General features: G+C 36.5%; 1 protein-coding gene across 3 annotated transcripts; it reads right to left on the reverse strand.

Annotated features, from left to right (window-relative positions):
* Window positions 1–11,080: 11,080 nt before the first annotated feature.
* Window positions 11,081–17,832, reverse strand: LOC129922368 (zinc finger protein 345-like). Of its 3 annotated transcripts, none has more exons than XM_056008240.1 (3): window positions 17,547–17,832; window positions 15,661–16,009; window positions 11,081–14,381 (listed from the first exon to the last, which is right to left on the reverse strand). In XM_056008240.1, exons 2-3 carry the CDS (start codon window positions 15,949–15,951, stop codon window positions 12,315–12,317), a joined length of 2,358 nt encoding a protein of 785 aa, XP_055864215.1. In that variant the 5' UTR covers window positions 15,952–16,009; window positions 17,547–17,832; the 3' UTR covers window positions 11,081–12,314. The 3 variants fall into 3 exon arrangements, with proteins under 3 accessions (XP_055864215.1, XP_055864216.1, XP_055864217.1); XM_056008241.1 differs by having other exon boundaries at window positions 17,762–17,827; XM_056008242.1 differs by lacking the exon at window positions 17,547–17,832 and adding an exon at window positions 17,134–17,372.
* Between the last annotated feature and the right edge of the window lie 765 nt (window positions 17,833–18,597).

Below are 18,597 nucleotides of genomic sequence, written 5' to 3' on the forward strand. Positions count from 1 at the left end.
GATTATCTCCCTTACATTAATTGCCAACTTTTTCTGTTTGTATTTTGTCTGTTTCTAACAGCTATTATTGAAATTCAATAGTTTAATTCATATAAAAGATGTGTTTTAATAAATTTGGTTGTAAAAAGTAAATCAATATGTTGTATCACAATAGATGGTGGAATTATTTAACATCGAGACGGATATGAGACTAGGGCTTATCTTATCCCCATTTCTCTTTCTTGTAGCCATCGACGATATCATAGAAACACGTTAAACAGGCTGCATTCGGGTTCCCATGGCATAAACCAAAACGAGTTGAATTTTGCAGACGTCATAGCATTACTTCGAAATACAATTAAATGCATACACCAGATGACGGATAAAGAGCACTGGCGGATCCAGGTGGACGAAATTTAGTAAAGGTTTTACACAATTTGTATACGAATTTATTACTTATGTTAAAAATATAGACTAATTATTTATATTTCAACCTATTTTTAGATTATTTCGCCCCCCCCTCTAGTATGTTGGCCGATTTTTTGGGATCGGGAGGGGGCGATGGTATCAATCTCCCCCCCCCCCAACACTTTCGCGTGGGGGGGGGGGCGGTCCCATTTTTTTGTAGAAATCACAGCTTGCTAACAAAATCAATTAAATATCTATATCTTTAAAACTTGTTATTGATGTTTTAACCGATCTTTATATTATGTCGTTCTCTGTTGGCCGATTGGCGGGGGAAGGGGGGGCGAATACCTCTACTGCCTTTCCCACCTAAACCCTTTGAGTGGGGGGGGCGGTCCGTTTTTATGGAGAAATCAAAATCATAGTTTGTGAACAAAATTAGTAGAATTAATATATAAATTGTATATTATGTCGCTCCCTTTCTGGTATCTTGGCCGATTCGGTGGGGTGAGGGGGGGGGGGGGCGATTGCATTAACTGCCCTCCCCACTCTAGCCCTTTGAGTGCTGGGGGGGCGGTCCTATTTTAGTGGAGAATCATAGTTTGTTAACAAAATTAGTTGAATATCTATGTAATATAAATTACGTATTGATATGTGACCCATTGTATATTATGTCGTACCACACTCTAATCTCAAATTGTATCATTAGTAAATTTAAATGAAAAAGGGTTGTGCCAGGTGGGAGGGGCGATTCATGCAATCGCATTTCCCCCATCGGACAAGTCAATACTTTTTTTTTGTGTATTATAGTGAAGAAATTACAAAATTTTAAGAAAAATCTGTCACTAATATAATTTATATATACTATAAATTAAATTCTTATATCGAGTCGTCCCACCCCTATTCTTTAATGCCAAATGCAATCTTTAGCAGAAATTATTAAAGGCGCGAGGAGTAATCGTTTTCACTCTACCGCCCCTCCCATTTCCAGACAGAGTTTATGTAATTTCACATGAATTTATCATAATTATTTTAAGTAAGACTTTGCATTGGAAAAGTTAGAATTCAAACGAAATTTTTCAGTATAAAAGTCATGATTGAGATGAGTTCTAAACTCAAATAATAATTTCATAGTCGCCTTTTCCCAACCTTTATTCAATCTGATATTTTTCTAGTTAAATAAATTTGGGACTATAGCTCACAATTTAAACCCCGATATTCTTAAATACTATTTATCGAATAATTTTTTTTTTTCGGCGGCGATCCTTAAAGCAAAAATCTAAATATGTGGGGTATCCTATCTTTTCAAGGAACAAATCAGTTTTATTTCTATCTTTTCAAGGAACAAATCAGTTTTATTTGCAATGTATTATGGGTCTATAAATTTATATTAGAATATTTTTCAAGTACAACATTATTCGAAAGGTCCTTTTTAATAGTATGAATAATGAGCTTTAGGTCAGGAGAATGCGTTTCTGCAGTGAAGAATGCAAGAAAATGCTTTTGGCGTCGGGGCTTCGCCCCGAATTCCATTGATGAATAATGAGCTGTAGATGTCAGGAGAATGCGTTTCTGCAATGAAGAATGCAAGAAAACGCTTTTGTCGTCGGGGCTTCGCCCCGAACTCCATTGATGAATAATGAGCTTCAGATATCAGGAGAATAAGTTTCTACAGTGAAAAAAAGCAAGAAAACGCTTTTGTCGTCGGGGCTTAGCCCCGAACCCCACAAGAGAACCTTACAGCGCTGCCCCAGTTGTTTTGTTTTTCGCCGAAGGTTGAGAAATGATAAATATATATATATATATATATATATATATATATATATATATATATATATATATATATATATATATATATATATATATATATATATATATATATATATATATATATATATATATATATATATATATATGTATGTGTGTGTGTGTGTGTGCGCGCGCGCTGTACGCACGTTTATGCATAGGGTTAGGGTTTACTGGGCGTTAGGGTTAGGGTTTGGAAAAAAATCGCCCCCCCCCCACTCCAAAGTTCTGGATCCGCTAGTGATAAAGAGGCCCTCAAAGTTATACATGTTGGGTGCAGGTTACCCAGTGCCCCTTCAACATTGGTCATACAGATCCTGAACAAATAGAAAAGCTCAAATCTATTTAGGCAGTGTTGCCTCAAGTGATGATGATGCATATCATGTTGTTGCATGTCGGAATGGAAAGCAGAAGCCGTCTTAAAAAAAATACGGCCTATCTGAAGAAACGAATCAATTAGCCTGGAGATTAAAATCCATCTATTTAATACAATAATTATCCCAACGGCTACCTTCGTTACGAGATGCGAAGGTTGACAAGAAGGCTGAGCTGTGGTGGCCGAGAAGGATCCTATGAATAACATACCGAGATAATGTTACCAACAGAGAAATCTTCGCCATCTAAGGGAAGTAGCGTCTGAACGTCGATTTGTGGAAAACATCATTAGACAAGACGAAACACGTTCACCAAAGTCATCCTTAACAATGAAAGCTAAAAAGCAGAACGCAACAAAAAAAAAAAAAAATGACCGTCCACATCTAACTTGGCGTAACACTTTTTAGAAGTCCTGAATTTAGTGGGCACCAGCTGGTAAGTAGCCGTGAAAGTCGCCTTAGACTGATTTATGTGGGCACCAGCTGGTAAGTAGCCGTGAAAGTCGCCTTAGACTGATTTCTGTGGGCACCAGCTGGTAAGTAGCCGTGAAAGTCGCCTTAGACTGATTTCTGTGGGCACCAGCTGGTAAGTAGCCGTGAAAGTCGCCTTAGACTGATTTCTGTGGGCACCAGCTGGTAAGTAGCCGTGAAAGTCGCCTTAGACTGATTTATGTGGGCACCAGCTGGTAAGTAGCCGTGAAAGTCGCCTTGGACTGATTTCTGTGGGCATCAGTTGGTAAGTAGCCGTGAAAGTCGCCTTAGACTGATTTATGTGGGCACCAGCTGGTAAGTAGCCGTGAAAGTCGCCTTGGACTGATTTCTGTGGGCATCAGTTGGTAAGTAGCCGTGAAAGTCGCCTTAGACTGATTTATGTGGGCACCAGCTGGTAAGTAGCCGTGAAAGTCGCCTTAGACTGATTTATGTGGGCACCAGCTGGTAAGTAGCCGTGAAAGTCGCCTTAGACTGATTTCTGTGGGCACCAGCTGGTAAGTAGCCGTGAAAGTCGCCTTAGACTGATTTCTGTGGGCATCAGTTGGTAAGTAGCCGTGAAAGTCGCCTTAGACTGATTTTTGTGGGCACCAGCTGGTAAGTAGCCGTGAAAGTCACCTTAGACTGATTTTTGTGGGCACCAGCTGGTAAGTAGCCGTGAAAGTCGCCTTAGACTGATTTTTGTGGGCACCAGCTGGTAAGTAGCCGTGAAAGTCGCCTTAGACTGATTTCTGTGGGCACCAGTTGGTAAGTAGCCGTGAAAGTCGCCTTAGACTGATTTTTGTGGGCACCAGCTGGTAAGTAGCCGTGAAAGTCGCCTTAGACTGATTTCTGTGGGCATCAGCTGGTAAGTAGCCGTGAAAGTCACCTTAGACTGATTTCTGTGGGCATCAGCTGGTAAGTAGCCGTGAAAGTCGCCTTAGACTGATTTCTGTGGGCACCAGCTGGTAAGTAGCCGTGAAAGTCACCTTAGACTGATTTCTGTGGGCATCAGCTGGTAAGTAGCCGTGAAAGTCGCCTTAGACTGATTTCTGTGGGCATCAGCTGGTAAGTAGCCGTGAAAGTCACCTTAGACTGATTTCTGTGGGCATCAGCTGGTAAGTAGCCGTGAAAGTCGCCTTAGACTTATTTCTGTGGGCACCAGCTGGTAAGTAGCCGTGAAAGTCGCCTTAGACTGATTTTTGTGGGCACCAGCTGGTAAGTAGCCGTGAAAGTCGCCTTAGACTGATTTTTGTGGGCACCAGCTGGTAAGTAGCCGTGAAAGTCGCCTTAGACTGATTTTTGTGGGCATCAGCTGGTAAGTAGCCGTGAAAGTCGCCTTAGACTGATTTCTGTGGGCATCAGCTGGTAAGTAGCCGTGAAAACCGCCTTAGACTGATTTTTGTGGGCACCAGCTGGTAAGTAGCCGTGAAAGTCGCCTTAGACTGATTTTTGTGGGCATCAGCTGGTAAGTAGCCGTGAAAGTCGCCTTAGACTGATTTCTGTGGGCATCAGCTGGTAAGTAGCCGTGAAAGTCGCCTTAGACTGATTTCTGTGGGCATCAGTTGGTAAGTAGCCGTGAAAGTCGCCTTGGACTGATTTCTGTGGGCATCAGCTGGTAAGTAGCCGTGAAAGTCGCCTTAGACTGATTTCTGTGGGCATCAGCTGGTAAGTAGCCGTGAAAGTCGCCTTGGACTGATTTCTGTGGGCATCAGCTGGTAAGTAGCCGTGAAAGTCGCCTTAGACTGATTTCTGTGGGCATCAGCTGGTAAGTAGCCGTGAAAGTCGCCTTGGACTGATTTCTGTGGGCATCAGCTGGTAAGTAGCCGTGAAAGTCGCCTTAGACTGATTTCTGTGGGCACCAGCTGGTAAGTAGCCGTGAAAGTCGCCTTAGACTGATTTATGTGGGCATCAGTTGGTAAGTAGCCGTGAAAGTCGCCTTAGACTGATTTCTGTGGGCATCAGCTGGTAAGTAGCCGTGAAAGTCGCCTTAGACTGATTTCTGTGGGCACCAGCTGGTAAGTAGCCGTGAAAGTCGCCTTGGACTGATTTCTGTGGGCATCAGCTGGGAAGTAGCCGTGAAAGTCGCCTTGGACTGATTTCTGTGGGCACCAGCTGGTAAGTAGCCGTGAAAGTCGCCTTGGACTGATTTCTGTGGGCACCAGCTGGTAAGTAGCCGTGAAAGTCGCCTTAGACTGATTTTTGTGGGCATCAGTTGGTAAGTAGCCGTGAAAGTCGCCTTAGACTGATTTTTGTGGGCATCAGCTGGTAAGTAGCCGTGAAAGTCGCCTTAGACTGATTTTTGTGGGCATCAGCTGGTAAGTAGCCGTGAAAGTCGCCTTGGACTGATTTCTGTGGGCATCAGCTGGGAAGTAGCCGTGAAAGTCGCCTTGGACTGATTTCTGTGGGCACCAGCTGGTAAGTAGCCGTGAAAGTCGCCTTGGACTGATTTTTGTGGGCACCAGCTGGTAAGTAGCCGTGAAAGTCGCCTTAGACTGATTTCTGTGGGCATCAGCTGGTAAGTAGCCGTGAAAGTCGCCTTAGACTGATTTTTGTGGGCACCAGCTGGTAAGTAGCCGTGAAAGTCGCCTTAGACTGATTTCTGTGGGCATCAGCTGGTAAGTAGCCGTGAAAGTCGCCTTAGACTGATTTTTGTGGGCACCAGCTGGTAAGTAGCCGTGAAAGTCGCCTTGGACTGATTTTTGTGGGCACCAGCTGGTAAGTAGCCGTGAAAGTCGCCTTAGACTGATTTCTGTGGGCACCAGCTGGTAAGTAGCCGTGAAAGTCGCCTTGGACTGATTTCTGTGGGCACCAGCTGGTAAGTAGCCGTGAAAGTCGCCTTGGACTGATTTCTGTGGGCATCAGCTGGGAAGTAGCCGTGAAAGTCGCCTTAGACTGATTTCTGTGGAGAGAGCTGCTTGCAGCTATATGCGTCGTATGGCGAGTGGAGGGCTCAAGTCTATGAGTTTCTCAAAATTCTACAATAAAAAATCCTACGTTCGCAACTCAACTGGTCAGATAAGATTTTGGAAAGCTCACTCAGAATTGTCCGGGCGAAGCCCCGCGCGCCAAGCGTTTTTCTACATTTCCAAACTTCAAAAACTCTTTCTCATAACGTTTACAATGCATTATTTTTCTCATAATAGGGAGATTACAAGTCAAATAAAATTAAATTTAAAAGGGCTCGGACATGTTGATACTAAAATGTGAGAGACATTCGAGGTAGCAATTTTTATTTTTATAAGTTGCATTTTTGAAAAGTGAATTTTTCCTACTTGGGTGTCACCCCTAAACATAATTAATAAGCCTAAATGGTTAGACCAAGTAGTACACACAACATCGAAGTCTAAATACTAAATCTTAACAAAAAAAAAAAAAAAAGAAAATCCTATCAGTGTAAACCAATCATCTCTTTTACAAACACAAAGAAAGATATGGAACACCCGAAACATTATAAAAATAAATGACAATAACAATCAAATAGAACAACTGGTTTATAAAAGCCAGTATCTACACACTGCTTGTAGAATTAGATTAACAAGAAAGACATTTAAACATTCTATTTAGGATCTAATTCATATAGTATACTAAACGAACACAATTCAACAAATGGAATCATTTACATGCTGGTTTTCTAAAAATAGAGACAGTCGAACAATATGGGCGAAATCCGGGGGTAGCGATATTCTATGTAGACTACGAAATAAAATATAAATATAAGAAAGTAAAATGTAATTTACCTGCAGCCATACCTAAACACATGGTGTAGAACCAGGCACAAACAGGGAGTGGAGACAAAGTAGGTCCAGTAACGTACAGACACTACAGTGACAAGAGATGCCGGTAGAGTGGACAGTGCCCACGTTGTTCTGCCTTTTTATGCGCGGACACAACACTACAGTTATTTAATCTTGGTTAGGCCAATAATAGAATATGCATCCTCCGTTTGGGACCCCTCAACTCAAGAAAACAATAAGAAACTAGAACAGACACAAAATAGAGCAGTGAGATTCATAACAAACGAATATTCACATTTGACTGGAGTAGCACCTTTAGTAAAATCACTAAATTTAGACAGAAGACTCAAAAGTAAAGTAGCAATTATACATAAAACACTGAACCATAATCTTCAAATACAAAAACAAAATTTAATAAAATACTCTGAAAGACACAAAGATAAAGGCACATCCCTCGTCCCATATGCTAGGACAAATGTGTACAAATACTCCTTCTTCCCTAGTGCTATTAGAGCATGGAATGGGTTGCCTGAGCTAGCAAGGAAAACCAGTGACTTGGCAGAATTTAAGTCATTGGTTAATATGCATGACTAAATGCATGACGCGTAGGACGTAATCATCTTCTTTTTTGAAGTAAGGTCTGTATTATATAAGATAAGATATAAGATAAGATAAGATAAGTCTGTCTTTCCTTTGACTAGTATATTTTTTCAAAGACAATGTTGTACACCCATCGCTTTCTCCGTTTGCCTCTTCTTTTTTTCTGGTGCTGTTCCTTGAAGGAAAGTCTTGTGAGCCCTGAGAACCTTTTGATATGGTCATACAGTTTTAGATTGTGTTTTTGTGTGGTCATTAATTATTCTTCCAAATTAAATATTATTACAAGCGTTGCTTGTACAAAAAATAGGAACGCTTAGGCTTAGAAGAGCCCATGCTCTATCCAAAACACAGACATGCAAGTCAAAAGTTATTAAAGTAGGCCTATCATAAAACAATTACACAAGAGCCGTCAGAGCCCTACTAATAAAAAAAAAATAACATTGCCTTATATAGGGAGACAAACTCTTGCCGAGGAGCAGATTATATCACCGCGTCGAAATGCTTTTAATCACTGCCCCCCCCCCCCCCAACTCCAACTTTACGAATCTGCTACATCTTGGACATAACTTGGACATAACTTGACCAGGCGTGATTTCCTCCTTGTTTCTCAGTTGACCAGTGTATTTCACCAAGTCACGACTCTTAGAATACCGACTTATTCTTTCTTTATTTTTTTCATCTTAATGGCTTCTGAGTGTAGAATGTGAATATATAGGGGAGGGGCTTGCATGGACCACCACGATTTTAGGGGGAAGCTACTCTATATTGCCAAAAAAACAACAAATATTAAATATGCAGCAGTGACTGCCCTTACTTGGTTTGCGTACATCAGTACATAGAAAGCGAAAGAATATTAATTAAGAGCTAGGTGATTTTCTGTTTTCGCACAATATTTTCTTAAATTTGTTCTTTGTTCATGTCTTGTATAAAGAAGCAGACATACACCAGAAGACTTGCAAAAAAAAATTGTTCATGCTTTAGGACCACTAATGACTTTGTGAAAGACTGTACTACACAGTAATCGTGTTATTCACTTTTTATTGACAGCTTTTTGCTATGACTATCATTTTTCTAATATGGACCACTTGAATATTCTAATATGGACAAGTGGTCCACATTTGATTCTCGGCAATATCAGTGGTTTATATTAGATCCCGTCTCTCTCTCTCTCTCGCTCTCTCTCTCTCTCTCAAAGAAAATCTAAATCGACCATCTTTGGACAATGGTTATGCTTGCCCTTAATGTGGCAAAATATGTAGGTCACAGATGGGACTGCACAGCCACACAAATCTCCGGACTCGAAGACTATATATATATATTTCTGTATTTTTCATTTTATTTATTTTCAGTTGTTGTGAATGTTAGTCTTACAAAATATCGCCGAGAACTCAAGAAAACGGTCACATAGTAGCGTTTTTTTTTTTGCCATTGAGATTTATAAACCAGAGATGTGAGTTTGAATGATTGTGAAAGAAAAAAAGCAACTCGTCAGAAATCATTATCTTGACTGTTAATGTGGATAGAAGAACTTGATAGTGCAAAGCACACTGTAGTGAATAGCTACAATAGCAGAGAACCATCAGCGTCATAAAAGTGGAATTGATTTTTGTTAAAATCTTTTTGTATATTTTTTTTTAATTATTTTTTCTCTCACAAACCCAGACACCCACAATTGTTTTATTTTGTATTTGCTTTAAATTTAAAATAGTCTAAAAAAAAAAAAGATTACTTTTTTAAAACAAAGTTTATCTAAGGGAAAGAACCGCTAATTACTGCAGTATATCTGAAAATGGAAGGGTTTAGCTTCCTTTCTGCGATATAAAACAAATAAATTAATTAGTATAGTGTTAAAGTTTTATTTGATTCGTGTATTGTCAGTGACTAATAATATTTGTGCAAAATTTTAACTTGATTCGAAAATGAGAAATTGGAGACTGAACACAGACAAGACTTATCTTATCTTATATAATACAGACGTTACTGTAAAAAAAAGAGTCCTATGCGTCATGCATTCAGGCGAGAGGCTAAGTGCGCTTGAACTTGGTTTGGCTTGGCTACCTAGAAGGGGGCTCGAGGTTCGACACCCGACTCGGGCAGAGTTGTGTTTACTGAGCGCCACTGGTCCACAAATGAGATTGGACCAAAGCGCTCCGAGCATGCTGTAAGCATGAAAGTAGCGCTATATAAAAGCTATAATAATAATTGACCAGTGACTTAAATTCCGCCAAGTCACCGATTTTCCTTGCTATAAGCTTTGTAAACAAAAATGAGCCTCTCGATTTTTCATTTTTTTTTCTAATTTTTAAAAGACTTTAATAACGTGTTAGATATTATTCCCATTGAGGACTCAGGGGTGGGGCGTGATGGGTGGGGGGACTAAAGGTACTCTCGAACTTCTACTCACTCAAAGCCTGAGGGCGAAAAATGACTTCGAGTTTTGAAGAGCTTTTTTGTGAGCGTCAAATTAGACATTCCTCTTCTTGTCTTTATATAGACACTTCTTGGGAAGTCTGAAAGCAGAGTGAAATTTGACTTTACAAAAAAAAACAAAAACAAATAAATAAAATTTTGACCCCACATTGACCTGCTAACTACTGTCATAAACGCAATCTAAACTCTATGGCCATATTACAAGGTCCTCATTTCTCGCAAAGGCCTTCCTTCAGGGAACAGCACCAGTAAATATAAAGTAGAGGCAGACAAAAATGCTATGAGAGGACAACATGAAAGAACAAACAAGCTTATCCAAGGCAAAAGGCAGAGAGGAAAGGAGAAAGACGGTTGACAGAGCTTTTGGATGCGCCAACGAAGCAACAGACGAACAGATAGGTGAAAGGTCAAAGATGAAAGGTGAAAAATTAGAATCCCGTAGATCGGCTTGTGTGACTATAGTCTTCTCTGATTATTGATAGGATTGACTTCTTAAATAGTAGCTTAGTTTAGCCCTTGTTATATAAAGGGAGAGTGATCCTTACAGGCTTACGGGCACGACATGGCCTAAATTGTGCTGATGTGCCTAAACTCAAACTCTTTTGTCAACACAATGGAGGGAAATACGAAGGTTTAATAGAAAGCTTGTGTCAAAACCGTGTGTTGGTGAGCCCCTAAGAAGAGTGTGTGTAGCGCGTACAATGATTTGACTGACATAAAAATAATCAAATTGAAGTAATACGATGTGAAAATGCAGTCAATCAAATGGTAATTAGTTAAATATAACTACACTAAATAGTCCACGACCTCCATATGGGAAAATGGCTAATAACTGGTGCCTGTGACCAACCAACAAGAACAAGACTAGGGACACAGGTCATTAGCTCTACGCTCCTTAATTTTTTAAATATTACCTTATATTGGCGTACACAGATGCTTATAGATCATTTAGGTCAGTGATTGTAGACTCTACAAGCTTCTACCTTGACCTAACCACGTTTATGCAAATCAAGATTATCTGGAATGGTTCTCCCACGCACACGAAACGTCATCCGAATAATAATATTAGGACAATTTACTTGCTTCTGGTCAGCTGTTACTGTGTGCTATCAAGCGTAGCATTATATATACACACACACACATGTGACAGAAGTTTCCCATACTGCCTTTAGGCGTGGTGTCTGAGTGTAGGGGCGTAGCTAAGAATTTTCCATCGTTTTGGCAACCGGGGGGGGGGGGGGGGGGGGCTTGACCTCTTTGGGGGACCCCTGCATTTTTAGTAATATTTAATTTTTAATGTAAGAAACACTCATTTGCCCCCCCCCCCTCAAACTAGGTTATGCGCCTTCTGATTATAGTTTATTTTATCTACATATTCTAATATATTGACATGTAAATGTTAATTTTAAAAAACAAATTGTGCTTTAACCCTTTACTTGCCAACACGTGAATTAGATCTGATAAAGAATGAATTAGATCTGATAAAGCATGTTTCGCTAGACATTTGGGTAGTAGTGAGTGGAAGTATTTCAATAAGAATGTATTTCTCAAATAAAAAAAAAAAAGGAATGTAACTAACTTAAGCCGAACAAATTCAAATTTATTTGTTCTCTTGACATGGCGTTAACATTGGAAATACGAAATCTTTTTTTTAAGCACCAATTATTAAAATCAACATGAAGTCATCACATTCAAACGCTAACATTTACACATGTAATAATTAGCATTATTATAGAAAGCAAAACCTTACTTCGATAATAGCTCAATGAAACGTATGATCGTTAACAATTATTTTAAATATTAGATTTTCAAAACTAAAGCTAGACAAAACATTCACATTTCAGCCTACAAACATGTTTTTCTACTAGCTGTGCATTACAAAAACTTCTATTACAAAGTACACATTTCAAAGGCAGTCTGTTAACTCTTTCAGTGCGAAATGTTTTGATCGAAAAGAATTTCGTTTTGCGAAACTGGGGTAGACTTGCTAAAACTATATGACTTTTTTATTTTATTAAATAATCTTTGAACATATTTGATTTTATTTTAAAGGAAATTGAATGGGCTACAAATTTAAAATAAATAAAATTAATTATTCAACAAAAGTGTTTTTTTTTCATTTATTTTAAACTGAGCAGGGAAAATGAAAATATTTTTAAAATTCATTAAAAAATCGGTTTACTGAAAGATTTAACCTTTTAATTAAACATTTAATCCATAAGTATTGAAAAAATCACAATACTAAACCCATTTAATTGCTTCAGATTTCATAAAAGATGAAAAAAAAAACACTTTGAAATTGTATTATTTACATTTTTCGGACCTCAGGAATAAACTAAAAAAGAGAAACCATTAACATAATGTTGTCTTTTTTAAAAAAATACTTGGCACTGCATCGTATTTACTACCAAAACTAAAAACAATCACTCCCACATCCGGAAATTGAAAAAAAAAGAGAGAAATAAAAAAGTTTAACATAAAAAAGATGGTGAAATAAATATTTTAAACCAAGTCACTAGCTGAGAGTAAGGCCACACTGACTAGCGCAAGCAAAGTTACTCACTGAGAGTAACACCGCACTGAAACAGTTAATGTGTATCATTAAATGATTTTTTATATCTCGCAGGGATAAGAACTTGTTATTGCAAAGAATACATTTGAATTGTTTTCCATTAAGGTGACTCTCTAGGTGTATTGCTAATGTTAACTTGCTGGACAAAATGGCATTGCACGTCAGACATTTAAGTTTCTCTTTTGAGTTTTGGCTATGAGCACACTGATGTCGTTTTACACCTGATCCGTGAGAAAATGGTCTCTGACATATTCGACATTGAAATAGTTTTTCAACGTTATGAATCTGAAGGTGTTGTTTAAAACTTGAAGACTGAGAAAATAATTCCTGACATATTTGACATTTATATTGTTCTTTACCTGAATGGAGCACCTGATGTCTTTTTAAATTTGAATACAAAGAAAAAGCTTTCAAACATATTTGACATTGAAATGGTTTTTTGCTTGTATGGACCATTTGATGTTGTTTTAAATTTGAATACTGAGAAAAAGCTTTAAAACATATTTGACATTGAAATGGCTTTTTGCTTGTATGGACCATTTGATGTCTTTTTAAATTTGAATACACAGAAAAAGCTTTCAAACATATTTGACATTGAAATGGCTTTTTGCTTGTATGGACCATTTGATGTTGTTTTAAATTTGAATACTGAGAAAAAGCTTTAAAACATATTTGACATTGAAATGGTTTTTCACCTGTATGAACTCGATGATGTGTCTTTAAATCTGAAGATGATGCATAAAATTTCAGACATATTTGACATTGAAATGTTTTTTCACCTGTATGGACCTTTCGATGTTGTTTTAAACTTGATGACTCAGAAAAGGCTTTCAAACATATTTGACATTGAAATGGTTTTTCACCTGTATGAACTCGACAATGTGTCTTTAATTGTGAAGATGTTGAAAATAATTTCAGACATATTTGACATTGAAATGGTTTTTCACCTGTATGAACTCGATGATGTGTCTTTAATTCTGAAGATGTTGAAAATAATTTCAGACATATTTGACATTGAAATGGTTTTTCACCTGTATGGACATTTTGATGTTGTTTTAAACTTGATGACTCAGAAAAAGCTTTCAAACATATTTGACATTGAAATGGTTTTTCACCTGTATGAACTCGACGATGTCTCTTTAATTGTGAAGATGTTGGAAATAATTTCAGACATATTTGACATTGAAATGGTTTTTCACCTGTATGAACTCGATGATGTGTTTTTAATTCTGGAGATGTTGAAAATAATTTCAGACATATTTGACATTGAAATGGTTTTTCACCTGTATGGACCTTTTGATGTTTTCTTAAACTTGATGAGTCAGAAAAACCTTTCAAACATATTTGACATTGAAATGGTTTTTCACCTGTATGGACTCGCCGATGTCTCTTTAATTTTGAAGATGTTGGAAATACTTTCAGGCATGTTGGACATTGAAATGGTTTTTCACCTGTATGAACTTGACGATGTGTCTTTAATTCTGGAGATGTTGAAAATAATTTCAGACATATTTGACATTGAAATGGTTTTTCACCTGTATGGACCTTTTGATGTTTTCTTAAACTTGATGACTCAGAAAAAGCTTTCAAACATATTTGACATTGAAATGGTTTTTCACCAGTATGAACTCGACGATGTCTCTTTAATTGTGAAGATGTTGTAAATAATTTCAGACATATTTGACATTGAAATGGTTTTTCACCTGTATGAACTCGACTATGTGTCTTTAATTTTGAAGATGTTGAAAATAATTCCAGACATACTTGACATTCAAATGGCTTTTCATCTGTATGGACCTTTTGATGTTTTCTTGCATTTGATAAATCAGAAAAAGCTTTCAAACATATTTGACATTGAAATGGTTTTTCACCTGTATGGACTCGCCGATGTCTCTTTAATTTTGAAGATGTTGGAAATACTTTCAGGCATGTTGGACATTTATTGTCTTTATGTTGTCTTTGATCTTCTTTGAAAAAAGTTTTTTCTTGCTCAAGTTTTTCAAACTGCATCTGAAAAAAAAAATTAAATAAAAAGATCATGGAACCTCAAAAGAAATAATATTTGGTTGTGCACAGCTCTTTTGTTATGACCAGAATGCTTTTACTGTATAGGTAAATAATCAAGTAGAAAGATTCCATGTTCCTTTAAAAGGTTGAAACCAAATATTGAATTCTGAAATCCTAGTCTGTATCAGGATTTAGGTTTCTCAGTTAGGTACACACATTTCAGCCCCCTCATACTCAATTAAGTGACCAAAAAGTTGTAACTATAAAAAAAATGCATATATAGTCTTCATGTAAGATCTTAATTCTTCATTATCTACCAAGAGACTATTTTAATGCTTATTGTCTCTGCTTGGGTATTTTGGCAGTATCTTTTCAGTGTTTTCTGTGCTGTGTATTTGATAGGCCAGCTGCTGCTGCATTAGAGTCTTCTCTACGCCACATGAGGGCAGCAGAGATTTTTTTCCAAATGTTTAAAGAATGGTGGGGGCGCGTTGGCTGAGTGGTTAAACGCTCAGCTCCTGAACCTGGGGTTCTGGGTTTAAATCTTGGTGAAGACTGGGATTTTGAATTTCGGGTAGCCTTCATTATGTCTTTAAATAGCGTTGAAAACAGATTTCTCAAAACAGTTACACAGTTTATTCTTTCTGTAATCCAGATGGAACTTGTGACCCTAAGAATGCTGAGACCAAATGTATTCTTTTTCTATTTATTCAAGCTGAAATAGTAGAACGTCTAGCATTTTTTTCTTTATTTTAAAGTTTTCATTATGTCATCCATCTTTAAATAGCGTTGAAAACAGATTTCTCAAAACAGTTACACAGTTTATTCTTTCTGTAATCCAGATGGAACTTGTGACCCTAAGAATGCGGAGACCAAATGTATTCTTTTTCTATTTATTCAAGCTGAAATAGTAGAACGTCTAGCATTTTTTTCTTTATTTTAAAGTTTTCAAACATTTTTGATCATTTTCAAAACCAGAGCTAAGGAGCAATACTTGAAAAAAACCAAACTTACTAAAGAAAAAACTTACTAAAACCAAGCATAAAAAGACAGAGAAGAACATTTAGACATTATAAACACATGTTAAAAACTTAAGAGGGAAAAAATTGAATTAAAATTGCATTTAGAGAGATTAAGAAGTGGTATGATTCAATGAATTTAATAAATACATATTTCCGTCTAGATCAATGTAAGATTTAAACAGTATATTAACTTAAGGTGACTCAAGACATGGATATAAGGAATTTATTAAATGTTTAATATTAAATAACTTCTGCTTTACCTGGAAATGTTTAAGATTTGATGTTTCTCTCATTTCATAACTGATGTCCTGTTTCAAGTCTGACAATGAATTCAACTTGTCAGTTTCTTCTCCTGGAACTTCTGGTGTAAACATTGTGTCATTCCTTTCTTCTTTCATCCCATTTCTATGATCAAGAGAACAGTTTGGCTCACAGTGTGACATGCAAGACAGCTTAGGAGATTCTTCTTCAGATGTTGGGGCTGACAAAATGTCTTCCTCCATTTCTTTTTTAATTACATTTTTTAGTTCAAAAGTAAAATTGTATTCCATGTTTGCTATCACTTAGAGCTAGCTTCTTGGTTTATTTTCAAATGTCTATACACATTATCTGAAACAAATAACACACACACAAAATTAATTTGTATATATACTTATTATTGTTTCTTTTAAGTGTTTAAATAAACTTATATTTTCTATCAAAGAATCACTGATCAAGATAAAAAATAAAAATTAGGTGGTAGTTTATGAAAATAGTGGCATAATGTTTCAACTAATAATTACTAATATACATATAATCCCAAATAAATATATGTTTGTAAAGTTTACACCTTGCCAAGCAATTTTTTTTTTAATCTTGTAAAAACATCTTCTGTATGTGAATGTATTACAGATCGGCAATGTGTTGACACTTGTCATGGACAAAAATAAAATTACTGATAAATTAATTCTAAAACAGTTCATGGCCCTTTATTAAAACATTCGTATATAGTTATATTTGAACATTCATGAAGTTAGTTGATGTACTCTGTATAAAATATTTTAAAATGTTTGTGAATGTAAAATCTTCTGAGCAACATCAATGGAAATATCGGACGACATGGCCATTTTCTTCTTTGTTGTTCAATTACCACGCAACTTAGCTTAAAGTAGGTCAGAAATCCAGAACAACTGCATTAATTTAAATCTAGCTAAGCCCTCAACTGTCTAGACAGAAGCCACTAGACCTAGATTATACAATTTAATTTTTTTACAATGCCTACCAAAGGAAATATATATTATATATATATCTAGATCTACTATCTAGGTATATGACCGTATGTCTATCTGACTATATATAATATATAGATCTATATAGATCTAATACAGACCTTACTTCAAGTAAAAAGAAGACAAATCTAGATTCTAATTTATGTCATACGAATTAAGTGCATTTCAAGTGATAATCTTAGAATTCTTGTAAGACTAAAGATCTAGATCTATATATAATGATAATAATAAGGCTTGTCGAGTCCAAAGATTAGAGAGGAATGCAGTTTTTCCCGTGGCTGCGCAGCCCCAGCTGTGACCTACATATTTTGCCACATCAAGGGCAAGCTCAAGGATAACCATTGCCATCGTCCGCAGGTATTCGATTTAGATTTTCTTTTCGCCATCTGTGTTTGTCCTCGGCAGTGGATAGATCTAGATAGATCTAATAACGCTAATATATAGTAAATAATTATTCATTTTTACCAATGTCTTAAATTTAAAACATGCTTTTTTCTGGCTGATTCAGGCAACCCATGGCATGGCACTGCTGTGAGTGACTCAGACTGTGATGTCAGTGATGAAGATCTAGAGTCTAGATTAGTTAGACTATTCTAGACAATCTAGATTATTCTAGGGTATTAGTTTACGTGACCCGAAACTCGGCGAAATGCAAAATCAGATTCTTTAATCTTAGCATCTAGATTGTCTACATCTAGTCTAGAGTCGGAGAGTAGACAGTCACAATCTACTAATAATCTACTAATAATGATGATTTATAATCTAGTGATCTAGATCTAGTCACCTATTGACTAGTCCAGACTCTAGCTAGAGCTAGACTAAACTAAAGTGACTAAGATAGACTAAAGTGTCTAAAGCACTGCTCGACTTCAACTCACATTAGACTTAGACTGACAGTCAAGGCGACTCAAGTGTCTCAAGGCCGCGAAGTTGAGTCAAGGCTTGGGCTTGGGTGTTGGAATGCCGAGCCGAGCGATTGTCAACTCAACAACTCAAGCTAGAACTGTTACTATAATCTAGATCTACAAATTTGAATATAAAAATAATAATGAAATTATTGAAATTTAAATTTTTTCTTTTTCTAACGGTATACCCTAAGGAACACTCTCAGGTAAACACTTGACAAACAAGTTTAATCAGCCATCTTGACTACTAGAATAGTTTCCCCTGTGCATGGGCACAACTCTTCATACTCTTCATACAATATAACATTCCATCAACATCCCCTCTCCTCCCCCCCCCCCCCCAAAAAAAAAAAAGAAAGTTGAAAAAAATATAACGAAAAAAAAAATACAATCAAATTGACAAAACTATTTACAACCGTAAATATGTTTCAAAATTAAATAACTACAATCAGATCAACAAAACTATTTCCAACAGTGAATATAACCAGAAATAGTGCTCCCCCAGACCCCATTTCTACAATTCTACCACTAACTCCAGGAAGAACGTATTCGTCGTCCGTAAGAATGAAGGGTCAGAATGTAATAGAGATTAATTATGTACACACTCACACACATCCAGCTATATATATATATATATATATATATATATATATATATATATATATATATATATATATATATATATATATATATATATATATATATATATATATATATATATATATATTCCCCTGGCAATCAAATCATTAAATAGGAACAATCTGGTATAAACTTTGTCACATGTAAATTATGAGTGAGTCTGGTGTGAATGTACACTTTGGTTTCTTATAGTTATAATAATTTTTGTTTGGTGTGATGCACAAGACACATTTCCATAGGACAACAAAGGTTATTATTATTATTATTATTATTATTAAGAAAGAGAAGCAAAGAGAAACATAAATATAGAGAGAGACACATAAAGAATGAAACATAAACAAAAGAAAAAACATAAAGAAAATAAAGAGAGATAAAAAAAGAAAGA

The sequence above is a fragment of the Biomphalaria glabrata genome, chromosome 13 (assembly GCF_947242115.1).
Source record: "Biomphalaria glabrata chromosome 13, xgBioGlab47.1, whole genome shotgun sequence".
Taxonomy (NCBI): domain Eukaryota; kingdom Metazoa; phylum Mollusca; class Gastropoda; family Planorbidae; genus Biomphalaria; species Biomphalaria glabrata.